The sequence below is a fragment of the Apiospora hydei genome (assembly GCF_038363865.1).
Source record: "Apiospora hydei strain CBS 114990 chromosome Unknown utg000002l_segment0_segment0, whole genome shotgun sequence".
NCBI lineage: Eukaryota > Fungi > Ascomycota > Sordariomycetes > Amphisphaeriales > Apiosporaceae > Apiospora > Apiospora hydei.
The window spans coordinates 4,615,888-4,636,799 of NW_027117361.1; the positions used below are offsets into that span (position 1 = coordinate 4,615,888).

The 20,912-nt window shown below is 52.7% G+C and overlaps 6 protein-coding genes across 6 annotated transcripts; 5 read left to right on the forward strand and 1 right to left on the reverse strand.

Moving 5' to 3' along the window:
• Positions 1-341: 341 nt before the first annotated feature.
• Positions 342-2,511, forward strand: PG997_001434 (uncharacterized protein; the record flags this gene model as incomplete). The annotated part of the gene is made up of 5 exons (XM_066805749.1): positions 342-444; positions 497-580; positions 629-789; positions 854-1,659; positions 1,698-2,511. The coding sequence occupies 5 exons, from the start codon at positions 342-344 to the stop codon at positions 2,509-2,511; spliced, it is 1,968 nt and encodes a 655-aa protein (XP_066675522.1).
• A 531-nt stretch (positions 2,512-3,042) lies between these two features.
• On the forward strand, positions 3,043-6,541 carry PG997_001435 (uncharacterized protein; the record flags this gene model as incomplete). Its single annotated transcript, XM_066805750.1, has 5 exons — positions 3,043-3,285; positions 3,546-3,612; positions 3,696-4,122; positions 4,181-5,363; positions 5,405-6,541. The coding sequence occupies 5 exons, from the start codon at positions 3,043-3,045 to the stop codon at positions 6,539-6,541; spliced, it is 3,057 nt and encodes a 1,018-aa protein (XP_066675523.1).
• Positions 6,542-12,285: 5,744 nt separating this feature from the next.
• On the forward strand, positions 12,286-12,818 carry PG997_001436 (uncharacterized protein; the record flags this gene model as incomplete). The annotated part of the gene is made up of 2 exons (XM_066805751.1): positions 12,286-12,359; positions 12,689-12,818. 2 exons carry the CDS (start codon positions 12,286-12,288, stop codon positions 12,816-12,818), a joined length of 204 nt encoding a protein of 67 aa, XP_066675524.1.
• Positions 12,819-14,285: 1,467 nt separating this feature from the next.
• PG997_001437 (uncharacterized protein) lies at positions 14,286-14,669 on the forward strand (the record flags this gene model as incomplete). Its single annotated transcript, XM_066805752.1, has 1 exon — positions 14,286-14,669. One exon carries the CDS (start codon positions 14,286-14,288, stop codon positions 14,667-14,669), a length of 384 nt encoding a protein of 127 aa, XP_066675525.1.
• A 1,198-nt stretch (positions 14,670-15,867) lies between these two features.
• Positions 15,868-16,622, forward strand: PG997_001438 (uncharacterized protein; the record flags this gene model as incomplete). Its single annotated transcript, XM_066805753.1, has 2 exons — positions 15,868-16,131; positions 16,269-16,622. The coding sequence occupies 2 exons, from the start codon at positions 15,868-15,870 to the stop codon at positions 16,620-16,622; spliced, it is 618 nt and encodes a 205-aa protein (XP_066675526.1).
• Positions 16,623-18,680: 2,058 nt separating this feature from the next.
• On the reverse strand, positions 18,681-20,314 carry PG997_001439 (uncharacterized protein; the record flags this gene model as incomplete). The annotated part of the gene is made up of 5 exons (XM_066805754.1): positions 18,681-19,096; positions 19,439-19,506; positions 19,563-19,629; positions 19,681-19,843; positions 20,066-20,314. The coding sequence occupies 5 exons, from the start codon at positions 20,312-20,314 to the stop codon at positions 18,681-18,683; spliced, it is 963 nt and encodes a 320-aa protein (XP_066675527.1).
• Positions 20,315-20,912: the final 598 nt, after the last annotated feature.

Sequence of the window (20,912 nt, forward strand, 5' to 3'; positions counted from 1 at the left end):
AACACTTTGGATATATGGTACGTGCATCAAATTTGGATGATATTAGTGATCATGGCAAACCGGACTTGATGTAATCAACATATTTTTGGTGGCAGCTTCAATTGATGGATTGAAAGTGGATGGAGTGCCTACAAAAAGGGCCTGGGCTGTTGGGTACGAGATTATTAATCCGTAGAGGTCTTCAAGGAAGGCACCACCTTCCCTCTTCAATATTCGTTGATAGATAACGGAAGGAACGACCAGTTACTCTATGTCTGAAGAAACCCTCGATCTTCGCTCTTCAAAATGGTCAAACAACTCCTCCAAAATGTTGCCAAGTCCACCAAAGCCAACAAAACACGATGGCAGATCGCGTGGGTGCCGCTGAAGGTGACCTTTTCCAGCCCCTGGACTATATACCCAAGCTCTCTGGCTACCTTTCGCGCGAGGGTTACGACGAAGACAGTAGGTCATGACTCTGGCTCGAGTGTTTCCGAATATTGGCTGTTGACATTAGATGCATCAAGAATGCAGGAATGTTCTTGTCAGATACTGCGCACATATCCCTCGGAACTACCAGTACAAAGATGGAGTGCAGCAAGTGAGTGATGGGTTACCATAACCAACTAACAACTACTTCTAACCCCAGAGCCCCAACAGGTCTTCCTTATCCTTCGTGAGCACCTCGGAGACGAAAACTTGGATCTAGCTGGCGGTGTTCTTTACGAGCTCATCGAGATTGACTGCGAATACACCGACGATCCTGGTGCAGCATTCCAGAGATGGAGACACGACCACATGAGCCGCTACGTACGCCTTCCCGACCGCCGCGCCTTGTTACTACGGCCGCTGATCTCTCACTGACATATGCCAGCAGACCGACCTTGAGCTCCCGCATGTGCCTCATATGACTACGATCACGCCCTGTATCATACCAACCGAGAAACTAGCTCATTGGCGATCCCAGCATCCAGAGCGGTACCCCTTTGTTCTCTCGGACTCTGGGCCTCCATCAGCCGAGAGGTTCTCAGGCGACCGCAGTTGCATCCGTAGTCGCAGGGCTTGGCTGATCGACAACACGTTTTATGTATCTTCCAAAACCGGTGGGACTCTTCCGCTGAATAATCCGAATCCCAAAGAATTCCACGAGCTACAGTGGAAGGCGCAGGACACGACTGGCCGTCTGATCAAGGAAAGAGAGATTCCACTCAATTCCAACAAACGATCTGAGGATATAGCGTCAAGAAGAGCCTCAGAAGCGAGAAGCACCTCGACTGCGCAAAAAGATGATACGCCTGCTCCTCGATCTAGTCTCCTGAACAGACTTGCGGTACGATTCTCTAGGAAGAGGAAGGACCATGTTCAGGAAGAACACCGGCGAAGCTGGTTACCAAGTGCTTTGGTGGGAGAGGGTAGTTTGTCATTTAAAGATTGGCGTGCAGCTCATAACACAGCTCCTGTCCCGCTCCCGGATGGCTGTGGCGTACCCCATGCCATCTTCGCCAGGAAGAACTTGCTCGTTGACGAAGAAGAAAACCTTCCATCATTCGCTGCTGTCAGCCAAATGCCAGTTGCGGAGACTAAAGCCACAGACGCGGCAATCGAAGCGGCCGCACAGTCGAGTCATATCGGCCACGAACAGTTGTGGAGATTTCGAGGTCCTTTCACACCCCAGCTTGGGTATGATGGGGGCTTGACTATCAATGGACGCTTCGCAGGCACTCTTTGGACTCGCAGCGACCAACGACTAGAGAGGCGAGATGCAAAGAACTGGAGCAGGGTAAGGGGCATAAGCCTCGAGTTGCAAGTGATAGTACGACTCCTCACGGCGTGTTCCCGACGATGGGAGTGAACCGAAGGGTATCTCACTTTGGTCTCGACGGTGTACTTGAGTGGCTAGCATCAAGCGAGCATATATCAGAAAAGCCAACTCCAGCTTCAACGTGCTCGCGGCTGGAAAACATTGAAGCAGGGCCTCCAGCACCCCATCCAGTTCCGCCTCCACCTCTCTCCGAGCGTCCTTTGAATGAACGTTTACGGCTCGCCGTTCAGGTGCGAGTGCAACCAAGGTCAGTAATCCAAACTGATAGTGAGGATATGCGGCTGATAGTTAAGCTCAGTTCCGACAAGTCGCCGTCGTCGCTTCCATTATTTGAGAACATCGCATTCGTCATGTCCGGGAACAGGTCAGAAAACCACGGCCCCTCTTCCAACCGCAAAGCCACTATCATCCAACTCTCTCCCACATTGTCTTCGCAGTACACCTCGACTTCGGAACTCCACAGGTCGCGAAGAATGTGTCCCGTCCACAAGCGATCTTATCTTTCTTTTTCCAGCTCAACGACACGTGGCGAATCGGAGTGTGGTAGCGACGATAACGTTGGCTGTTACGAGTGCGCTAAGGAGGCCGAGGGAGAGCTTCTCGCGCCACGACCACCCATCGTGTGTGAATTGTTGCATCCGAGGCCGCGGCTGTGTGGTGTATCGCAGGGCGTCACTGCGGAGCGGTTACTAGATCTTGAGGTTCCTTAGTAGGTTACTATGAAATGGGCTACACGAGAATTCGACTTCAAGTATTAGCTCCAAAGGGGTTCGCCATTGATTGGGGCCATCTGTATGGCCTTCTTTGGAAGTTGCGGAGGAGGATTGAGAATTGGTGGTCAAGGTGTCGTATTCCGCCCTGTACAATAAACTCCAGAGATGAGACGTGGTTTTGGTGCAGGTCGATCCAAATATCTCAGGGAGCCATGACTCGGTAGGCCTGCGATTACCTTTTTGCTAAGTTGGTGAGGCGCGAATGGTCCATAGGTGCGGATTCAACGGGACATCTTCTTGATATGGTTGCTATGGTTTAACTGCTATGAATAGAAAGATCGCAATTCACCAATGGCAACGGGGCTAACCGTGGTGCGAATGAGGGGCGCGACGATGTGTTGCTTACCCGGGTCGAATAAGTTCATACAAGCCGTCACTGGCTGGGAAACGGACGGTCATCCCCTTGTAAACTCTCTTTGATGTAACCTCTGATCGTCCATGCAGGATAAACACTCTGAAGCTTACACGATGGGAGGCAACGCGCTCAAGAGAAGAAGTAAGTCTTACCTGATAAACACCAAGCTTGAGAGGATGGACATGTTGACGACAGATATCCAAGGCCGCCCTCTGAGCCCGATAGTCGAGGAGCTGGTCAGCCATTATGAATCCAAGTGCGGTAGCTCTGTACAGGATGAGGATGCGGAGCTCCCAGCGAATGCTGGAGAAAAGACCAGTCTGCGTGTCTGGATGATGCCAAACCTGTGGAACAATGTATGGGACGGGAAGAAGAAGCTCGATTGTCTATCGACAGGGCGGTCACAGTTCCTGTTGATAACAAGGAGACATCCTCAGCTGCTGTCGAAGCCCTTGCAGCAGAAGAGTCGGGGGCATTGTCGGCATCGGCAAAATCATTGGTGTCTTCAAGGACAGCATCCAGTGAAGGACTTGCACAGTTGGGTCACAGTAAGAGCCAGCTCCCACTCCAAGCCTGGACATCCCCACTGACCATTGTGCTCTCTTATCTTTGCCAGACAATAAGAAGTGTAGCTGTTCCCCAGGGCAGCATTGTTTCCAACCCGATCAGTTGGCTTATGGCAAGTAATCCGCTCTAGAGCACTCCGAATCAACACAATCAGCCTACGCGTGTTCTTGTTGAGCTCACTACTGATTTCCATAATCAGACACTTCCTCTTCGCAAAACATCGACCAGTGGCTTCACATTGTCGGGTCTCATCAATTGGACGACCCAGAGCTCGCAAGCCCTTTTGTCGAGGGACGTTCACCAAGGCCCGACTTCAGTCAATTGCCTTCACCCTTTCCATCAACAGGCGGGACCTTTGGCAAAGGCAAATCCATAGAATCGCCCACTTCCCAACAAGGCTCTGTTGCATCATCGTCGGAATACAGTCACTTCTCTGAGCCAGCAGATTATGAGTCATCAAGTGGCATTGCGTCGAGCTGCCCAAGTCCCTTGAAGGAAAGCGATTTGGCTCTTGTTAGAAAGCCAAGTCGCGTCATTTCGCCCACACCCAAGTTACGACGAAAGAAGCGAGACGTGCATATCCATCTCAGCTTGACGGATTCTCAATTGGAGAAGATGGCCTCAATGTAAGTTCTTCTCATACCCCTTGATATGGAGATGTACTCATCACTCACACCATGGCAGATTTGCGTCTTCGCAGAGCCACCCTGTAAAGGAGCCTGACTCCCCTTCTCCTGAAAGAGTGCGGGAGTACTCTGCTTACAAGCGCTCCCCGTCACGTTCGCGTAATAACGCACCCAAGACCCTGCATCACAAGGAGGGAAGTTCTGCTCTGGGGATCCACGCCCAACGCAGAATGCCTGGTGAAGACCATGGTCATAACAAGTATGATTTCGACCTGCAGTATGGCCCTGGCACGGGTGTCAAGTCGGCAGAGGGTAAGGAAGAGAAAGGTGAACGGCCTACTACTGTAGAAACAGACTGGAGTGCGATTATACGCACAGTCTCAAGATCACCGTCGCAGGACAAGCTATCTCCCACGAAGCCCTCATCCCGAAGCAAGATTCCCGCTCCTGCCCAAAAGGACAAGAGACGCCCCATGCCCCTCAACCTCGCCGACGCCCGCAGGTACGGCGAGATTGTAAGCCATCGTAAAAACATTGAGGTCGTCCACAACCCGGTCCCCACTACCCCGGCCCCGGCTCTGGAGGGCAACAACAGCACCATTGTCGAAAACAACAATGATGGTTCATCGTCTGTTTACACAAGCGACCCTCCCACTACTTCTACGCCACCATTCATCAGTCCTCTGCACATCAAAAAACGCACTGCCAACATTGGACGGAAATTGAATGTTCTCAAAGCCTACAACGACTACATGGAAAGTACCACGCCCAATCCCGAGTCTGCTTTACTCAAAACACCCTTCCGCTCCAAGAGCGCCACTGCTTCCGATATGAAGCAGAAGGAACCCGAGGTCCCCGGCACCTCTACCAGGCCTACTACCATCAACTCGCCTTCATCTCCTCGGCACTCGTACTCTCAGCAGGGCAGCATGCGCCCCAGCATCCCGAAGTCGGCAACCACCAATGACCTCAAGCGGGATGCTGGTCAGCCGGAGCCGTTTACCCCTCTGACGCCCTGGCTGCTGGCTGGTAGCGTCCACATCAAGAAAAATCTCTTTGGTGAACATGGCTGGCTCAAGGACACCTCAGCTGCCGAGCCCAAGCCTGAGATGCAAAGAAAGTCTGGAATTTTTGATGGCCTCAAGAAGGTTGCTCGCGATTTGGTAAGCGAGGCCCAAGTGAAAACGTGGACCATGACAAGTAATGGTCATCAATCCCCTCCCATCTTTAATTTGCACCAAGTACATGCGATGTACGCTAATATGCACATGTCATTTTCTAGGCCGAGAAGGCAGAGTTTAAAACCGCTGGCAATCGTCCTCGCTCCAAGAATGTTGCCGCCGCTGCTACTTCGCCTCGCCGCCAGTCAATCACCAAGCGCCTGAGCATCTCGCTGGACCCGCGCGAGCAGTCCCTCCTGTACTGCGAGCTCGAGTTCACCCTCTCCAACGTACTGGACATCTACATCAAGACCCAGCTCAACGGCGGCCGGCTCGACCCGGCCAAGCTGAAGAAGGTGTCCGATGGCTGGGCCGCCAAAGGCCGCCCCCGCGTCGTCGGCTTCCGCTACGACCTTGAGACCCAGGTCGAACTCGTGCGCTTGCACTTGTACCAGTTCCGCTTCTATCATTCCCACTACAGCAGCTATAACCACCAAAGCCATGAGACGTTGTTGGGTGGTGCCGGTCGTAGTGGTGGCGGCGGCGGCACCGAAGACTCGACCACCGCAATCGACGCCGTCCTCTACGCTGTCAAGTGCAACGCTCGCGTCATTCGCGTCCGAACCCTCTGCCAGCCCGACAGTGTCATCGCCAAGCACGTCCTCGACGCTCAGGCGCTGCTGAGTCTGTTGGGTGCCGCCGAGGGTATGCACCGCGCCCTCGCCGAGGTCAGCCAGTTCTTCAAGGTCGTCGTGGAGCGCGAACGCGCCGTCCGCCGCACCCGTGAGGCGTCTATCCGCGCTCTCCCTCATGAGGTTGCCGCCGCCATGGGTCACGATTCGAGCGTCATGAGTGTCACGCAGACTGGGGATGTATCTTTCCAAGAACAGCAGCAGCAGCGAGACAAGGCGCAGCAGCGACCTGGACAAGGAAGAAATGATGACGAGAAGTATGAGGGGCCATCGCAGGTGCCTCTACGATACCAACAGCAGACTATGCCGACCACCACTCAGCGACAGTCCTCGCAGCCACAGCAGCAGCAGAAGGTCAGCTTCGCTGCTGTTCCCCAGTCGTCTTCGGCTGCGACTATTGGTGCGGACACTTCGATGGCTGAGCAGAGTGAGGAGGAACAGAGCATGTTGCAGTACGTTCCTCCTCCTAGGCTGAGCGGTCATCAGCAGGAACAGGGCGATGCTAGTCTGGTTACACTGCCGTCCAAGACTTATCGTGTCCCAAGTCATGAGAGGTCTTTCTTGTGAAAGGACTGCTTTCTCACCTGGGAATACCGATCGGATATTTCGAGTTGGCCTCGATAGGACTCTGAGGGTATTCTGTCACTTGAGACTTGCCCTCTCTCGTCATCATATCTTCAAGAGAAGAAGCCAGCCATCTTTGCCCGTTGAGTGTGTTGAAGCAAGAATTCCCGTGCCCTTCTGTTTCTGTTTCTTCGTTCTTTCCTACTCTATTGTACACCTCTGCCTTAATATTCCTTTCCCCCTTTTCTTGCTTGGCTCGGCACACCCGGATTGTTTTTGTTTTCTCTTCTCTTCCCGTCAAACTGCATGCAGCTTTGCCGACACAGCTGCTTCTCACACGGATGGAGCAAGGCGAGCAGGAAAAAGGAGCTGACTAGTTTGCTCTTTTACGTTCATAATCAATCATCCTGCTTCTGTAGGCATCTACTCAAGCTGCTCGTCGGTTAATGGCAAGGAACTTTCTTTCAGTCTCTCGATAGGAGACACTGGACCTCGGGTCAGTGAAGCGACTTGAATTCAAGTCCCACGTGGAATCTCCTTCACCCAGCTCTCATCCACTGGGCCGAGTACAGATCCTTGGGAGCAAGTAAGCATCATGGCCTTGTCGCGAAGATGCTGCTAGTGTTTAGGGGTGTGTTCTACAAAGGAGTACGGATTGACTGACGACTTGGATGCTGGTCTTCTGGGTCTCTTCAATTCCCAGGGACATCATTGAGTTCGGTTTTATGGAAGGAGGCATTGGGAACGAACACGTACTTGAGAAGGGGTTCTTTCTTTACTCCCCCTCTCTCCGGATCGAAGGTGTTCTCATCGTGATCCTCCTTTCCTTTTCTGATCATCATGTAGCGTGTAGTAATATTAATGAGCAAGCGGTTACATGCACAAAGCAACCCTTTCCCATGGCATGTCCACCTCCCTAATCTAGCAATGCATCTCATTCCAGACTTATGATACCAAGCGCATTGAATTAAACCCATGTTATTGCCATGGCAGTAAGTTCCAGCCGACCGGGCTCTAAAGTAGAGGAAGAATATGCGCGGGTTGGCAGCTCAACATGCCGAGACGCTACAACACTGACAGACTACGACTACCACCTACCTACTCAGGGGTACATGTCTAGACTTTAGGAGGGGGCTAATACACAAACTGATTCATCCAGCTGCAGTAGCAAACACCCCCGGCAGTCATTTCAAAAGGGCCAAGTCCAGTCACGCGGAGGCGGGTCGCTACATGTCGACTGCCCTATCCCCATTTCATCGGGTTGTATTCTGAGACTGCAGACTGCCACATCAAGATCGCATGGCTTACTTGATCTACTGGCGTTTCTTTTTCGTATCTGTACCAAACAAAACATGCATGCATGACCCCACGGGAAAGTGTGTTTCTGCAGTACGGGATTCCCAGGAAGAGTTTTGAATTCGTGGGCAGGTAAGCATCGGTAGAATCTAGGTATGGAGGGTGATTGCTGATTTTGTGTCGTCAATGTCTCCTGATGTGGCCCGATGCCGAATGAGCAGCCAAAACCTCAGCCGACGGTATACAACTCCCCGATCCGGGGACAACATCCAAACTCATTGGGATCGGATCGAAGCAAACCTGATCATATACAAAGTTCGTTATTTTGCGGGGTGCGTGTGATCATGGTCAATCGACTCTTTTAAATACTCTTAATGTTCGTCATTCGAACATGAGTCGGTTGGCCGGGTGACATCCCACAGTCTTTCAGCCCTGTGGTGGTGTTGCAGTTGGAGGTTGGTAAAAGCCCGTTACGGCTAAGCTGGTTTCTATGTGCAAGTAGATCGATTGATTGACTTGGTTGGGAGTTTACTAAAGTCTCGCTACGTATGTCGAATGTTGATCGTTCCACCCGGCAACCGTTTGGTTGTCGCCTATTCAATCGAAGGATGGAACGGCCTGACGCAAAGCCCATCGAAATAGCATCATGTCATTTCTCAAGATAGACAGGGCAGTCATCATCATCATCGGCAAAGCCAGGCCAGGAAGGCGGAAGGGAAGGAAGGCAGAGAAGGAAAACGTCAGTCGCTACCGCGCCGGAGTCCGCGAGGCGAAAATGACGATATCGGGCGGGGTTCCCGCCGCACGTACTCCCGCTAGAATTTCGGGGAGACCCCCTACAAGCCCCTACAAGCCCCCTAAACGAAGATGGACCCAGGGTATGGATGATGCTAAAGGCATGGGAAGCCAGCCAGGTTCCCTATCTGCTTTGCCGCCGACTTTACCGGATAGGTGGGAAATGGGGCCAGGTTAGTGACGAGTAGCGTACTTGTAGTAGCTGCGAATTGACAATCTGTGTCAATCTATCTGTCTGTGGGAGCGCAAGTCCCTGGTCCCCGAGAACTTCCTCGACTACTGCTGTAGAGGGGGAGGGGTTAGGGGCAGGGGCAGGAATACCAGCGTTCCGTGCGGTTGTTCGTTTTCCCCCTCCTCGGTCGAGTATGCTCATTCGAGGGAATCCCCCTTTTTAGAATTTCCCAATTCTTGGCTGCTTTGCAGTAGAAGGAGAAGAAGCAAAGGAAAACCTGAATCGGTTGCATTGCGCGCGCATACGAATTGGGGTTTGGGAACAAGCATAGGTGCCTGTCTGGGGCTGGGTCCCCGGAGAATTACTTACAGGACACGAGAAATCAGAGTCATTTGGGGTCAAGTGGTTTTTCTTGTCTTTTTCTTTTTGGCTGCTCGCTAAGGCTACCTAGGCTGGCGCTGCAGGGTCCTTTTTCTCTCTCTTTGCCGCTTGTATTACCGACGGGCGGCCACGCTTGCAGGCGGCGGCGCCTAACCTTAGCTACTCAGGATCCAGTCGGTTTCCGTTCCAGTCGGTCAGGTGGTTTGTTTCTTCTCCCCCGTGAGCAAGATGAGCGATCAAAATTCCTCATGCGCGCCTGATACGCTCAAGTGTCATCTCAGGGCCGCACCGCTTAATGCCAGGCAGGCAGAGCCTTGGCGGCTTGGAACTTGGATCGAATGTAGAAAGGGTCCATCCTCCACTTCCCTCTCCCCCTAGTGGGGTCAACAGACAGCTGGAACGGTAAGGCGAGGCAAGACCAAGAGAGGAAAGTTGGAAGTTGGGAGTTGAGGGACGGAGAAGGCGGGAGAGAATGCCCATCTCGGGACCAGATCGGTCAAGGGAACATCTGATTTGGGTTGGCCGCAGTAAGCGGATTGAAACATTTAAGACATTGTGAACCCGCTGCTGTAGCCTCACCTTAGCGGCTAATGCATAACAAACGTTGGCGGGAATGTGGGCAAAAAAGAAGGAAGATTTCCAGAAGCGCACACGACCGGCGGTGAGGGCCGTGTCGACAGCGGCTTCTGCTGGACTGTGCGGAGGTGGTCTGCGAACGATTATGCATGGAAACGACAAAGACCGTGCAAGTTGTGCATTGACGAAGCCCCCACAAGCGCCTGCCATGGTACCGTAGCGCTACGCTGCCTGTATTATTGATCTAACCTGGGGGCACGGGCAAGGCAGGGGAGGGCTGGGGCCAACTACTGGTAGGGAGTCAAAGTCAATAACGGTGGCACAACCGTTCTGGTCGCACATGTGGCACTTGGCACATCGTCTGCCTTCCCTGAAATTCATGGAAAGGGAACTTCTGCACGAAGCCCTCGGGTTGAGCGACATGCCCCCTTTCGGGGGAACAGACTTGCCGATCTTCTGGTCCAGACGGCCTCAGCCTTGGGGAAGTGGGAGCTGAGACAACTGCGGCCACCGCAACTACTACCCGGCCACAGCTTCACACACAATATGCTTAGCTAGCAGGCCAAGGTGTATGTAGGTCGGGTCTTTGCTGACCTACCAAGCCTACCAAATCGGCCAAGGCGGCAGCTATGATCGCAACTAGTATCATACGTGAAAAGGGGGACGAAAATAGCAGCAGTTCTTCACTGCCCCCGAGCTGCCGAGGGGACGATCATGAAGAAGAACCTTTTCAATGATCGACAGAAGAACCCGAGACAAATCATAGTGTAATGTACACTTGTAACTTGCATGCTACATAAGATCATCATTATCATCATCATCATCATGGGGAAAGAAAAGGCTGTCATCAATATAATTCTCCGTCAGCAGGATTTTCGTAGGATTCACGTTGTATGATATGCGACGGAGAAGCTTTCCCCGCTGATTGGCATCGGGGGCCGGGCAAAAGAACACAACCCAACGGCACAGATAAACTTGATACCACTCAATCCAACGTAAGCACTCTTTCAAGCTCTCTCTCGTCATCTGGTGTGACCGTGAGATAGATAGATATCGGAGTAATTGCGCATCTCGCCGAATATGCAAATGCGTAAGTACATGTAGATGACGCCCGGCCTCAATTTGCCTCATTCGTCACAGGTAGGGAACGGGACCGGGAAAAGATCGACGCGACGGCGAGATACCTTGCTGGCGCCGGATATTCTCTCCAATAATGGCCGAGAAGTGTCTCGAAGACGAAGAAGAAGGGTCAACAATTCGACGAATGGCATTGTTCACAAGCAATGAGAGTGACCCAAGATCGACACCAGGACTGGTAACAACTGGTCAACGCGCAAACGGTTGAACGGTGCGCTGCTGGCATGCTGGCATGCCTGATCTACTGCCTGATTTTGATTTGATTTGATTTACCGGGTGTGCAAATAAGTCATCTCGATGCCAAATCAACCGACTCGATGCAAAGACCAGCAGTTTGCGCCGGTTCGACATACGACAAGGCAAGGGTCAGGCGGCTGAAGCTACGGCTTGCTGCAGCCCGTTCTGGCGCCGTAATAAATGACAGGATCTGATTGTTGCTGTACTGCTTTCCGTCTTGTGCATAATTCCACCGGTAGTCTTGATGTACCGAGAGTGGCTGTGCGGCTTTTGGTGGAGAGGACCTCTCTCTCTCTCTCTCTCAGCATAGTACTAAGTACGGGCGGCACCTGGACTGGGGACTGGGGACTGGGGACCTCGTCATCAGATGAAACCGCTTTTGCTGCTTCTGCCATTCTGCGCCGAATGTTGTGGGCTCGGGGCCGTGGGCGCGAATGGCAGAAACGCATGAATCGCTAATGAAACCATCAGCCCAAACGGCACGCTGAAACTGTCAGGCTGTGGTGGACATATACTAGCAACGGTATAGTCGGCGCCTCTAGTAGGTTCTGGCAGGATGCCGACGACTACAGCGACTACCGCGACTACGGAATGACAAGAAGAGAGAGAGAGAGAGAGTCTGTATAGTCTCTCCCTTCATCGATGTATGCAGCCAAGAAAGGAGTCGGGCGGTAGTGAGGCCTCGCCCTCCTCTGATTCGAACTCAGTCCTCCGCAGCCACCCTCATTTTGCGCTGGCCGCTGGATATTGGACACCACACGCATGCACCCACACCTGCCACGTTGTATTCAAACTGCCTGCATAGGCATCTCCAGCGCACCCAGTCATTCGTTCTTCAGTGGCCCTTCGCTTACATGCTGCCCTTGTATCAGGCACGCCGGCTGGCCAATCCAGTCCCCATGGCCAGTCCCTATGGCGCCGATGCAGGTGGCTTGCATTAGATCCCACCCAGTCAAGGGTGCATTTGTACAACAAAGAGACAGATGGACGATCCTACATACTCGACCAGCCGACCAAACTGGAAATTGCTCTGGTTTGGGTTTGGGTGTGTGTGTGTTGTGAGCCGGCCTACCCACGATGGGATCAGATCAACACCGTAATGGATCTGTTTACTGAATTGCCAATTGCCATCTCAGCGCGGCCATCCACCACGATGGCCACCCTGCCACCTATTCAGAGGACCCTACACGCTCAGACACCCACCCACTCGGCAAGCGGTAAGGTAATGTACGTGTAGGTAGTCGTACAAATGGATGGATATCCATATCACCAAACAAAACAGCAAATGATTCAATATCACGGTCACCGGGGTAGGCGCGTCAAAAGACTACCTAGATAGAAACACACAATCTCGTACAGTATTTACTTACATACCTACACATACATGCATACACATACACAAGAGGTTGCGTCACAGTGCTAGAGGACTGATGAATCTTGTCAGTCGAGACGAGATGAAACCTGTCCAGGGCTAAGACGGTCTGGTTTCCTCTTGGATCACAAAAGTTTACAGAGTTTCCTTTGACATCAAAAGCAACATCTAAGTATGCCCGCAGATCTCTCGATGTGCTGCAGTCGTATGTAGTACTCCAGGCTCAATACAGTTGGCAGGTCTTGCTGCAGGCCGCGCGCGACCTGGGAACCGGCCGGTCGCTCGTCAAGATCGGGAAAGTCCTAAACAAATAACAAACAGACGATGGCCGTGAACCGACGCAATACTGTTTTGGCAGTCATCCCAAGATTCGATGGGCTTGGCCCAATCGAGACACCGTTGCGACGGCGGACACGTTTGGTGGTGTTCATCGGAGAACAAAATGACTGACAAGATAGCCTTAACTCTTTGACAGAATGACAGACAGGAAGGAACGAATTCCGCACGCAACACTCTCCCTGCCTAGGTAGGGTTCATCCACTCGTGACAGCAAGCACCCCTAGTCGCCGGTAGGATTCGGTACGGAAGTGCCACCGTGAAATAAGGATTGGGAGTGAATTTCCTGGGGTCACGATGGGCAAGCGATGCACAGACGCGCAGGGGGTTTGATCAATGTTCTTTTCACTCTCCCATGCTGCTGTGGCACACCGACGAGGCTCACAGAAGGTACTTGCCTCCAGCACCAGTGTTGCACACGAAAGTGTGTGGTTGGTGGTGGTGGTTTGTGAGCGAGTCCCAGGGATAGAGTGGGAGAGTGAGTCTGTGACCGTTCTCATCTGCACACCACTACTACTACACTGTGTCCGCCCCATGTACAGCGACAGTACATACAGCAGGCAGCCCTAATACTACCTAATACTGCCTAATACTCCGTTTCGACTTATCCCCCAACAAATTACAGCGCAGCACTCGCGCTGCTCGCCATCAGGAAGCCGCCGCTCTAGCGGGCGGGACGGGAATCTCGAGAACTGGAAATGAAAAGCATCGTTGATGTGCAGTAGGCAATGTAGTATTATTAGTTGCACCCACCACCAAAATAGAATCTCATTTTCCGGTAATAAGAGGAAACGGTATGCGACCCAGGCTTTGCCAGGCTTTGCCGGGCTACCCAAAGCTACCATGCTGTAATCGCCAAGGTTCCCGAGATTCGATAGATTTGCCCTTTCCCCTACCCCCGACAAGTCCCATCCAGTCCTTGGGAATTATCGACCCACAACCACCGTTCGTGGGAGGGTCTGCTGATTTCATACGATGCTACTTGCTGGTCTGCTAGGTTGGCATTGATTGGATTACCATCTCAGACACGGGCCACTGGGAGCTGAAGAGGGTGAAGGTGCGTCAACTGCGGTCAGCACCCGCCGCCAGAGGCTTTGCATCGATGTGAATGCAAGGGTTCGGAGGCGACACGACGGATGTACAGCCTTACTTCTTATTCCGGCGTGGTGGTGGTGTAGGTTGGCACTGACTGACTGACTACAGACAGTACTAGACCGTATGTGATGTACATGGGAAAGGGGAGAGAGAGTTCAACACGGCCGTTACCCGAATGACTGGTCTCTTTGGGATCACCGTAGCTTCAAGGAAGGCAGAAGGTAATTGCCATTTGATATGCAATGCATTCGACACGATACACTGACACAGTTCACGGAAGTGATTCACCCTGGTTGAACCATGTGCCATATGGGGCTTGCCTCTGACAGACATCAAGTGAGTCTTCCACGATGTCGGTGTTGCTGTACGTAGTAGTACATACATGGCATGATCGAATGCTGGCTGCAACTGCTGCTGCATATTCGGGAGAGAGCGACGACGACATGAACGCACAACGTACAATGGGAATGTCTCGCCACCGCAAATCGTTCTGGACTGCAGCAGCACTGGACACTGGACACTGGACACTGGACAGACGGGCTTGCATATTACCCACCCGCCGCGCTCTCGCACACACAAACACACTGTGCATGCACAAAAAGCGCGAGTGGCCGATCGTAGCCAATGGTCGAAGGAAAGCCGAGCGAGAGACCGGCGGTTCACCCCAAAAGGTATTGGGCGCTAGGCTGCGCTGGGAATGGCGTCAAGCCCTTGGCTCAGGCTTCGTGGCCTAGCGTGTGGCGAAGATGGGTTGATTGGCGCATCCGGCCCTCCCCCATAATTTCAGAGACCGGACCATGGTCTGTGGTCTGTGGCATGCTGGCCCCTGCCGGCCCAAACCAGGGCTCAGGGGGCCAATCTGCTTCCACTGTTCATCTGCGCAGCCGGACTAGCGGGATCCACTGCAACTTTCCTTTGGGCATTCGCTGCCACCCTCCATGGGCAGGCCAGTAGCAGGCATGGCCAATTCTTTTGCCCCCTCCAGTACCCTCCTCAGGACTTGGGACTTCAGGGTGTGCAGAGTGCAGGTGGAGCGCGCGAGGGTAGGGAGGCAGGGGGGAATGGAATGGATGGGTCACTCTCGTCTCTTCCCATTCCATCCCAGTTCTGCCAGTACCGTACCGTACCGTACCAGACTCGCGCCAGAGACAGCGAGCCCTGCTCTGCTGCTCGCACTCTCACTCTCTCCCCCATCCCGCTGCTTCGCATTGCTGGACCGGCTGCCCCCCATCCTTCCAACAAAATCCTTTGCCTTTCCAGAACCTCTCTCGCCCACCTCCTCCCTCCCCCCTCGCTCGCATCCAATCCAACCCAGCCCGATCCCAAAACCCAACCATCCATCCATCAATATCTGTTAAGCTACCGTACTATCCACGCAACCTTCCTCTCAATCCGTCCATCCATCAATTCGCGTACATACACACACAAATCTTATATTACCACTTTGAAAGAAACAGAAAAAGGAGATTGATCCAGTCTTCCCGGCTTTATTCTCTCCTCTTGCCTCTCTCTTCTCTACTCGCTCACTCTGGCCTGCTGCCCATTCTTTGCGACACGCAGTGACTTCATTGTTGTTGTTATTGTTTCAAAGCCCCGAGCTCAATTTTAATACCGCACCGGCGAATCCACACGCACCAGCTGTGTGTGCCCCGACCCCCTTTAGCCGACCACCCACAGCTCAGCAAAGCGCACGCACCACCCCCGACGACTGGGAAAGGGAATCTCACCGCCACCCCAAACTGTCTTTCTTCTGTCAACTGTCACACTGCAACTCAAACCATCTTACGATCTTACTACATACATACATACATCCATCTTTCAAGAACAACTCAACCACCCGCAACCAACATCCAACATCCCATCCCGCCGGCGCTGCAAACAATTCATTATCATTAGTCTTTTGCTATTTGATCAGAGTATACCATAGCCGCCATGTCTCAATACTACCAATACACTCACCACCAGCCGACGGCCCCGGCGCCCGCTCCCTCCCACAACCACCACGGCCGCAACCGACGGGCGCCGCGCCTCTCCGTCTCCCAAAACTCCCACAGGCAGTTCCGAGGTGTACGAAGCATGAAGGAGCTCACCGAGTCCGCCGTGGTCTCGTCCTTCCGCAACCAATTCGAAGTCAGCCGCTCCTTCGACCTCGAGGACGACATGGAGTTCTGCCCCAAGCTACTGACTGACAGCGATGTAAGTCTGCCGCATACACCCGGAGCCACCTGCACCGGCGCCATGTCACCCTAGTCATGATCCCATTGAGGGTTACCGACTCAACACAAACATGCAGTTGTCAAAGAGCATTGGCTAATGAGGAGTCCCGCATCCAGATGGTTTCGATAAGCAGCGCATCGTCGGACCGTTCATCTCTGTCTAGCAACTCTCCTAATTCCTCCCCGACACAACACCCTCAGCAGGTCGCCTCGGCCTTCTCTCTCAACTCCTCCTCGCCGGCCTTCATCCCGCCTACCTACCAGAGCCAGCAGGCCACTCTGAAGCTTCACCAGCCCGCCGCCACCCCGGGCTCGCAACGCCATCCCCATCATCAACCCCGCCAATGGCCTGACCATGTCCAGCCCGCCGCCCTCGGTTTCGCCCGGCCGGATGCAGCAGCCTCTTGGTCGACGGTGGTAAAGCAGTCCCCAGGGCCGCTTTTCCGTACTGTCTCCAACTGGTATGAATAGAACTCTTCGGAGTTCTTCCTCTGTAATTGCTCATTCGTGTTTAACCGACATCGTCTTTCATCTCGGCGCGGGCACCTGAACGGACATCAGGCATCGACGACAATCATATATCTTCACTAAATAGGGCGCATGGGGGTCCGCAACTGCCGACTCTCCACTTTATACCACCTTCACCACTCACGACTTGTACAAACATTCTTAAACGACATATTACATTGTGTTCATCGCAAACTTTGTTTGCAGAGCGTTTACGATGGACATACGGCATGTTTTTTTCTGAAGATATTCGATACCTCTTTGTTCGCGTTCGGTTTTCGAACCGGGAAAAAATACCACGGAAAATTTTGGGTGTTTCGACCCCTCCGCAAGATGGGGCGGTTTTTGGTTTTCTCACGAATGGGCGTTCCAACTCGGGGGTTCTGCTTTTCTTACAAAACTTAATCGCATCGGTGTTCATACCACGGAGTCTTATTTGGGATCATACGGCAGCGGCTACGATAAAGTCATTATGGGTTTCTTGACGACGAGAAGAAAATACCACATATAGAGCAAGTGTTTTGATGGGGGGTTTCGGACGCGTTTTTGTCACATATTGCTATTGCACAGCAGGCAGGCCGGGGTTTTTTGCGTCCACACATCAGGAAGGGGTGTTTCTTGTTTCGGGGTCGGGTTTTGCTACAATTGGGAAATATCCGGGTCAAAGAGAAGATAATCTCCAACCACAGAGCAAGCAATTGGGTTTTTGCTGGGCGGCGCGCGGGGAAATCAACTGGCGAGGGTGCTTTTTTGCGCTCAACATCATGGAGAGGGAGTTGGTTCTACGACATCGATCTTTTTGGACGATGCAAATAAACGGGATGATATCTTTTTGTTCACCACTGCTGAAGCACATGTCGTTATTGTCTTGTTTTTTTCCTGGTTTACTATTTCCCTGTATCAATTGCAAACACTTGCACGGAGGGTGAGCATTGCGTAGGAATACCAATTGCTCCTCTTCTACTTCACGCTTTCATATCCTATACTCTTTTTGGTCGGAGCAACACTAGCGAGCGTAGGATATCGGGGATGGGATAGAGGAAAAGAGGTAGACCTTGCTCTGTCTTGAGTTTTACCCCCTCTTAGCAATTCGATCACTTGGCTTTCCAGCCTGGACCTTACTTCAAACCTCACTTCTCTCACTTGCTGCCATTGTGATATTGTGACATGTAGAGAGTGATACTTGCTTACCATGACGAGGAAGGTATGGCTGGTACTTTTCACTTCCTCCCCCACTAACATGGATCCTTGTGTACCTACTGGCGCGGAGTGTACTTGAGGCAGCAAGTTTCCTCCAATATCATTTGCTGGACGTTACTCCTTCCTTCCTTCCTAGATAGGTCTTTCGCATACCCGAAGCGTACAAGGCGATGAGGTGTGGCAGGGGAAACCCAAACCGACCCGTCGCCGGGAACTCGCATAACTGACCACGCGGGAATTGGTGGTTGTTACAGCCGTGTGTGTTTGTCTCCCATTTTCTTTTGTTTCCATGCGGCTTTCCGTGTTCTGTCTTGTGGTACCTGTCTGCCTGTCCACCTGTCTGTTTGTCTCTTGGTGATACGTGTTGTATATTTTTACATAATGTGTATTGTGTAGGTAGGTATTCGGCGGGTAGTAGCAGTCTGGTCTGGTCTGGTCTTGTCTGGTCTTGCCTCTCGTTTTGTGTTACGTGGGGGCTGCCTGGCGAGGCGATTGGATTGGGGGGCCCAGCTGAGTGAGTACTTTATGTAAGGGTTGAGGGAGATAGGGAGGGACTGGGGTAGAGGGGAGAGAGAGAGGTGGTTCGTGTATGAGTAATATTCGTCTGGAAATCTTACACGAGGCCAGTGGTAAATGGCTACCTATTACACCAAAGTCAGCGTTGTCGCCGTCAAGGGGATACCCTAGTACATATAGCATGGTTCCCGGCCCTGTCGGCTCCAGAAGAACTCGCTCCTCCGTACACGTGCTTCGTCTCTTCTTCGATAACGGACGGCGGGCGTGGTGCTTCCACGATATTTTGGTCATCGGGTGGGTTATGGTTCATGATCTCCCACCACCACCCCTCCCCGTACCGTGGTGGCCAGCGTCATCGTCGTCGTCGGGTAGTAGTAGTCGTCGTGAACGTCTTGGGTGGTAGGCATCGCCGCCGCTCCTCCCCGCTTCGTCGGCAGCGGCAACAACAGCGGGGGCCGGGCCTCGCGCCCCAGACCATGGTGGTGGAGTGCGAGATCTTGGGCGGGCGGCGGCCACGGCCACGGCCACGGCCAGTTGCCGAGGTCCGGCTACTCGTCGCGGGGTTTGGTAGGTTGTGGTACTGCTGCGCTCCGCTCGTCTAGCGACGGGGGCAGCGTCGTCGTTGGCGACGAGGAGGCGGAGGAGGGCTGCGCGGCAGTTACTTGTGGTGTTGTAGTAGCTGGCGCGACTGGGCTTGCCGTGACGAGGGCCGCGACGAATCGCTTCAGGGATGACATTGTGGATACAGTTTCAATGCTGGATATATGATGTAGATATGTCAAAAGTGGACTGTTCGACGTCCTATATAGGCAGCCTGCTGGCGGGCCATCGAAGATGCCTGAACGGTACCGCACTCATGCCGAATCCAAATCCAGGGGATATACACTCTTGGAGTCCTACGGCTACATCGAAACCTTGATAGGCCTTTTCTGTCGTTTCTATGGTCCTCCCAAGGGGTGTTGAACAGAGTTTTTTAAGTGAGAATCCTGCCTCCTGTACTGACTTGACTAAATGTCCAGATCGTTTCTGGTTTCTCGGAAACATTGTGTGGATTGAGTACATACCTGTTCCGTAACCATAGCATCGAGTGGAGCGGAAGTAGGCGGCACGATTTGTGTTTCCTCGGCTATACCTGCATCTATGACATCTAAATCCAGGCGTACGTTTTAGCTCAATGGTTTCCCGTACACGGAAGGATATCCGCCTGAGGAGATAAGTCGGTGGACGCTTAGTAAATTCACCACATCGAGACGCACTATATCTGATATCAGTTATCACACAGCGAATAGAAACCAAAAGAGCCTACTTGCGTATGTGAGCAAGTGAGTAGCAGCTCCTGACGGGTTCAACAGCAGCTCACTCAGAGAGGACAAGAGTGTGAATGTCGACAATACCCACCGTAAGGCAAGGTTGAGCTGGTCAGACGGCGATAACGGTGACCTGTACGCTCGTCTTTGGATCAGCCACGTCTATCGGAAGGATCTCATTTGGTATGTTTGTGGTATGATAGCGACGATGTGGCTCATGCGTAATGCGGCTGACTTGGCATCCACTACATCCATACCATCTCTAAGTATGTAACATGAGATAAGATCTGACATGACCTATTCGCGCCACTGGGTACGCGTCTACGCAGCCAGCGGCAGGTCGCGTGGGAAGGGGGGTGACCTTCAGTGGCAGTGTAAAATCACCTTCTTGTCATGACTCAAGTTCGTGTGCGAAGGAGGGCTACGTTTCCCAGGCACCCTTATCCCATCGTGATGGGCAGGAGGGGTCCGGCTCGGACCACACATATCAGACAAGGCAGACATATAGTGTGGTGGCGCCCATTCTATCGCGAGGAAGAGGCGAAAGGGTGTGCGCTTGATTGCGTGGCTGAAGACGACGCCCCGGCGGTGCAGGAAGCGATGATGAATGACCAACAGCCGGTTGCCTCCCATTGCGAATCGCAGCTGTGCCCCCGACCCCTGAAAGGGAGGGCCGCGGCACCCACCCACCATCCACGAAAGTGTAAGTAGATAAGAACTAATGATCACTCGCATATATGTATTTACTCATACACGGTTGTTGCCACATGCTCAAGATAAGCATCATCCGTGGCCGTCTGACCAGAGACATCCTGTCAGCGGGCGTCGGCGAATAATAATCCGTGATACTTACTATCATGTAAGCATCACGATCGGAACATTCCTGGAGGGATGGATGGAAGTAATAATTGGATGCTGAGTTAAGCTGACATGATGCTTGATTATTAGAATACCCGGCGAATGCGAAAGGAAGAGACATGGATGCTCACTGAGGAACCCTGTATCTCGTGGCATACGCAACGCCGATGCAAGACTGCCAGGACATGCATGGATAGAGAGATAACAACGTAGAAAGGCAGGTAGGTGTTGATGACTCGTCTACTCAGATTGATACATTAAATTAGGGAGGATAAACATATCGAAGGCACCAGAGCCCACTACACGTACGAGACCGCGACCCGTGACATTGATTGTAGAAAGTCTTCGATTCATTCGATACATCGCAGCAAAA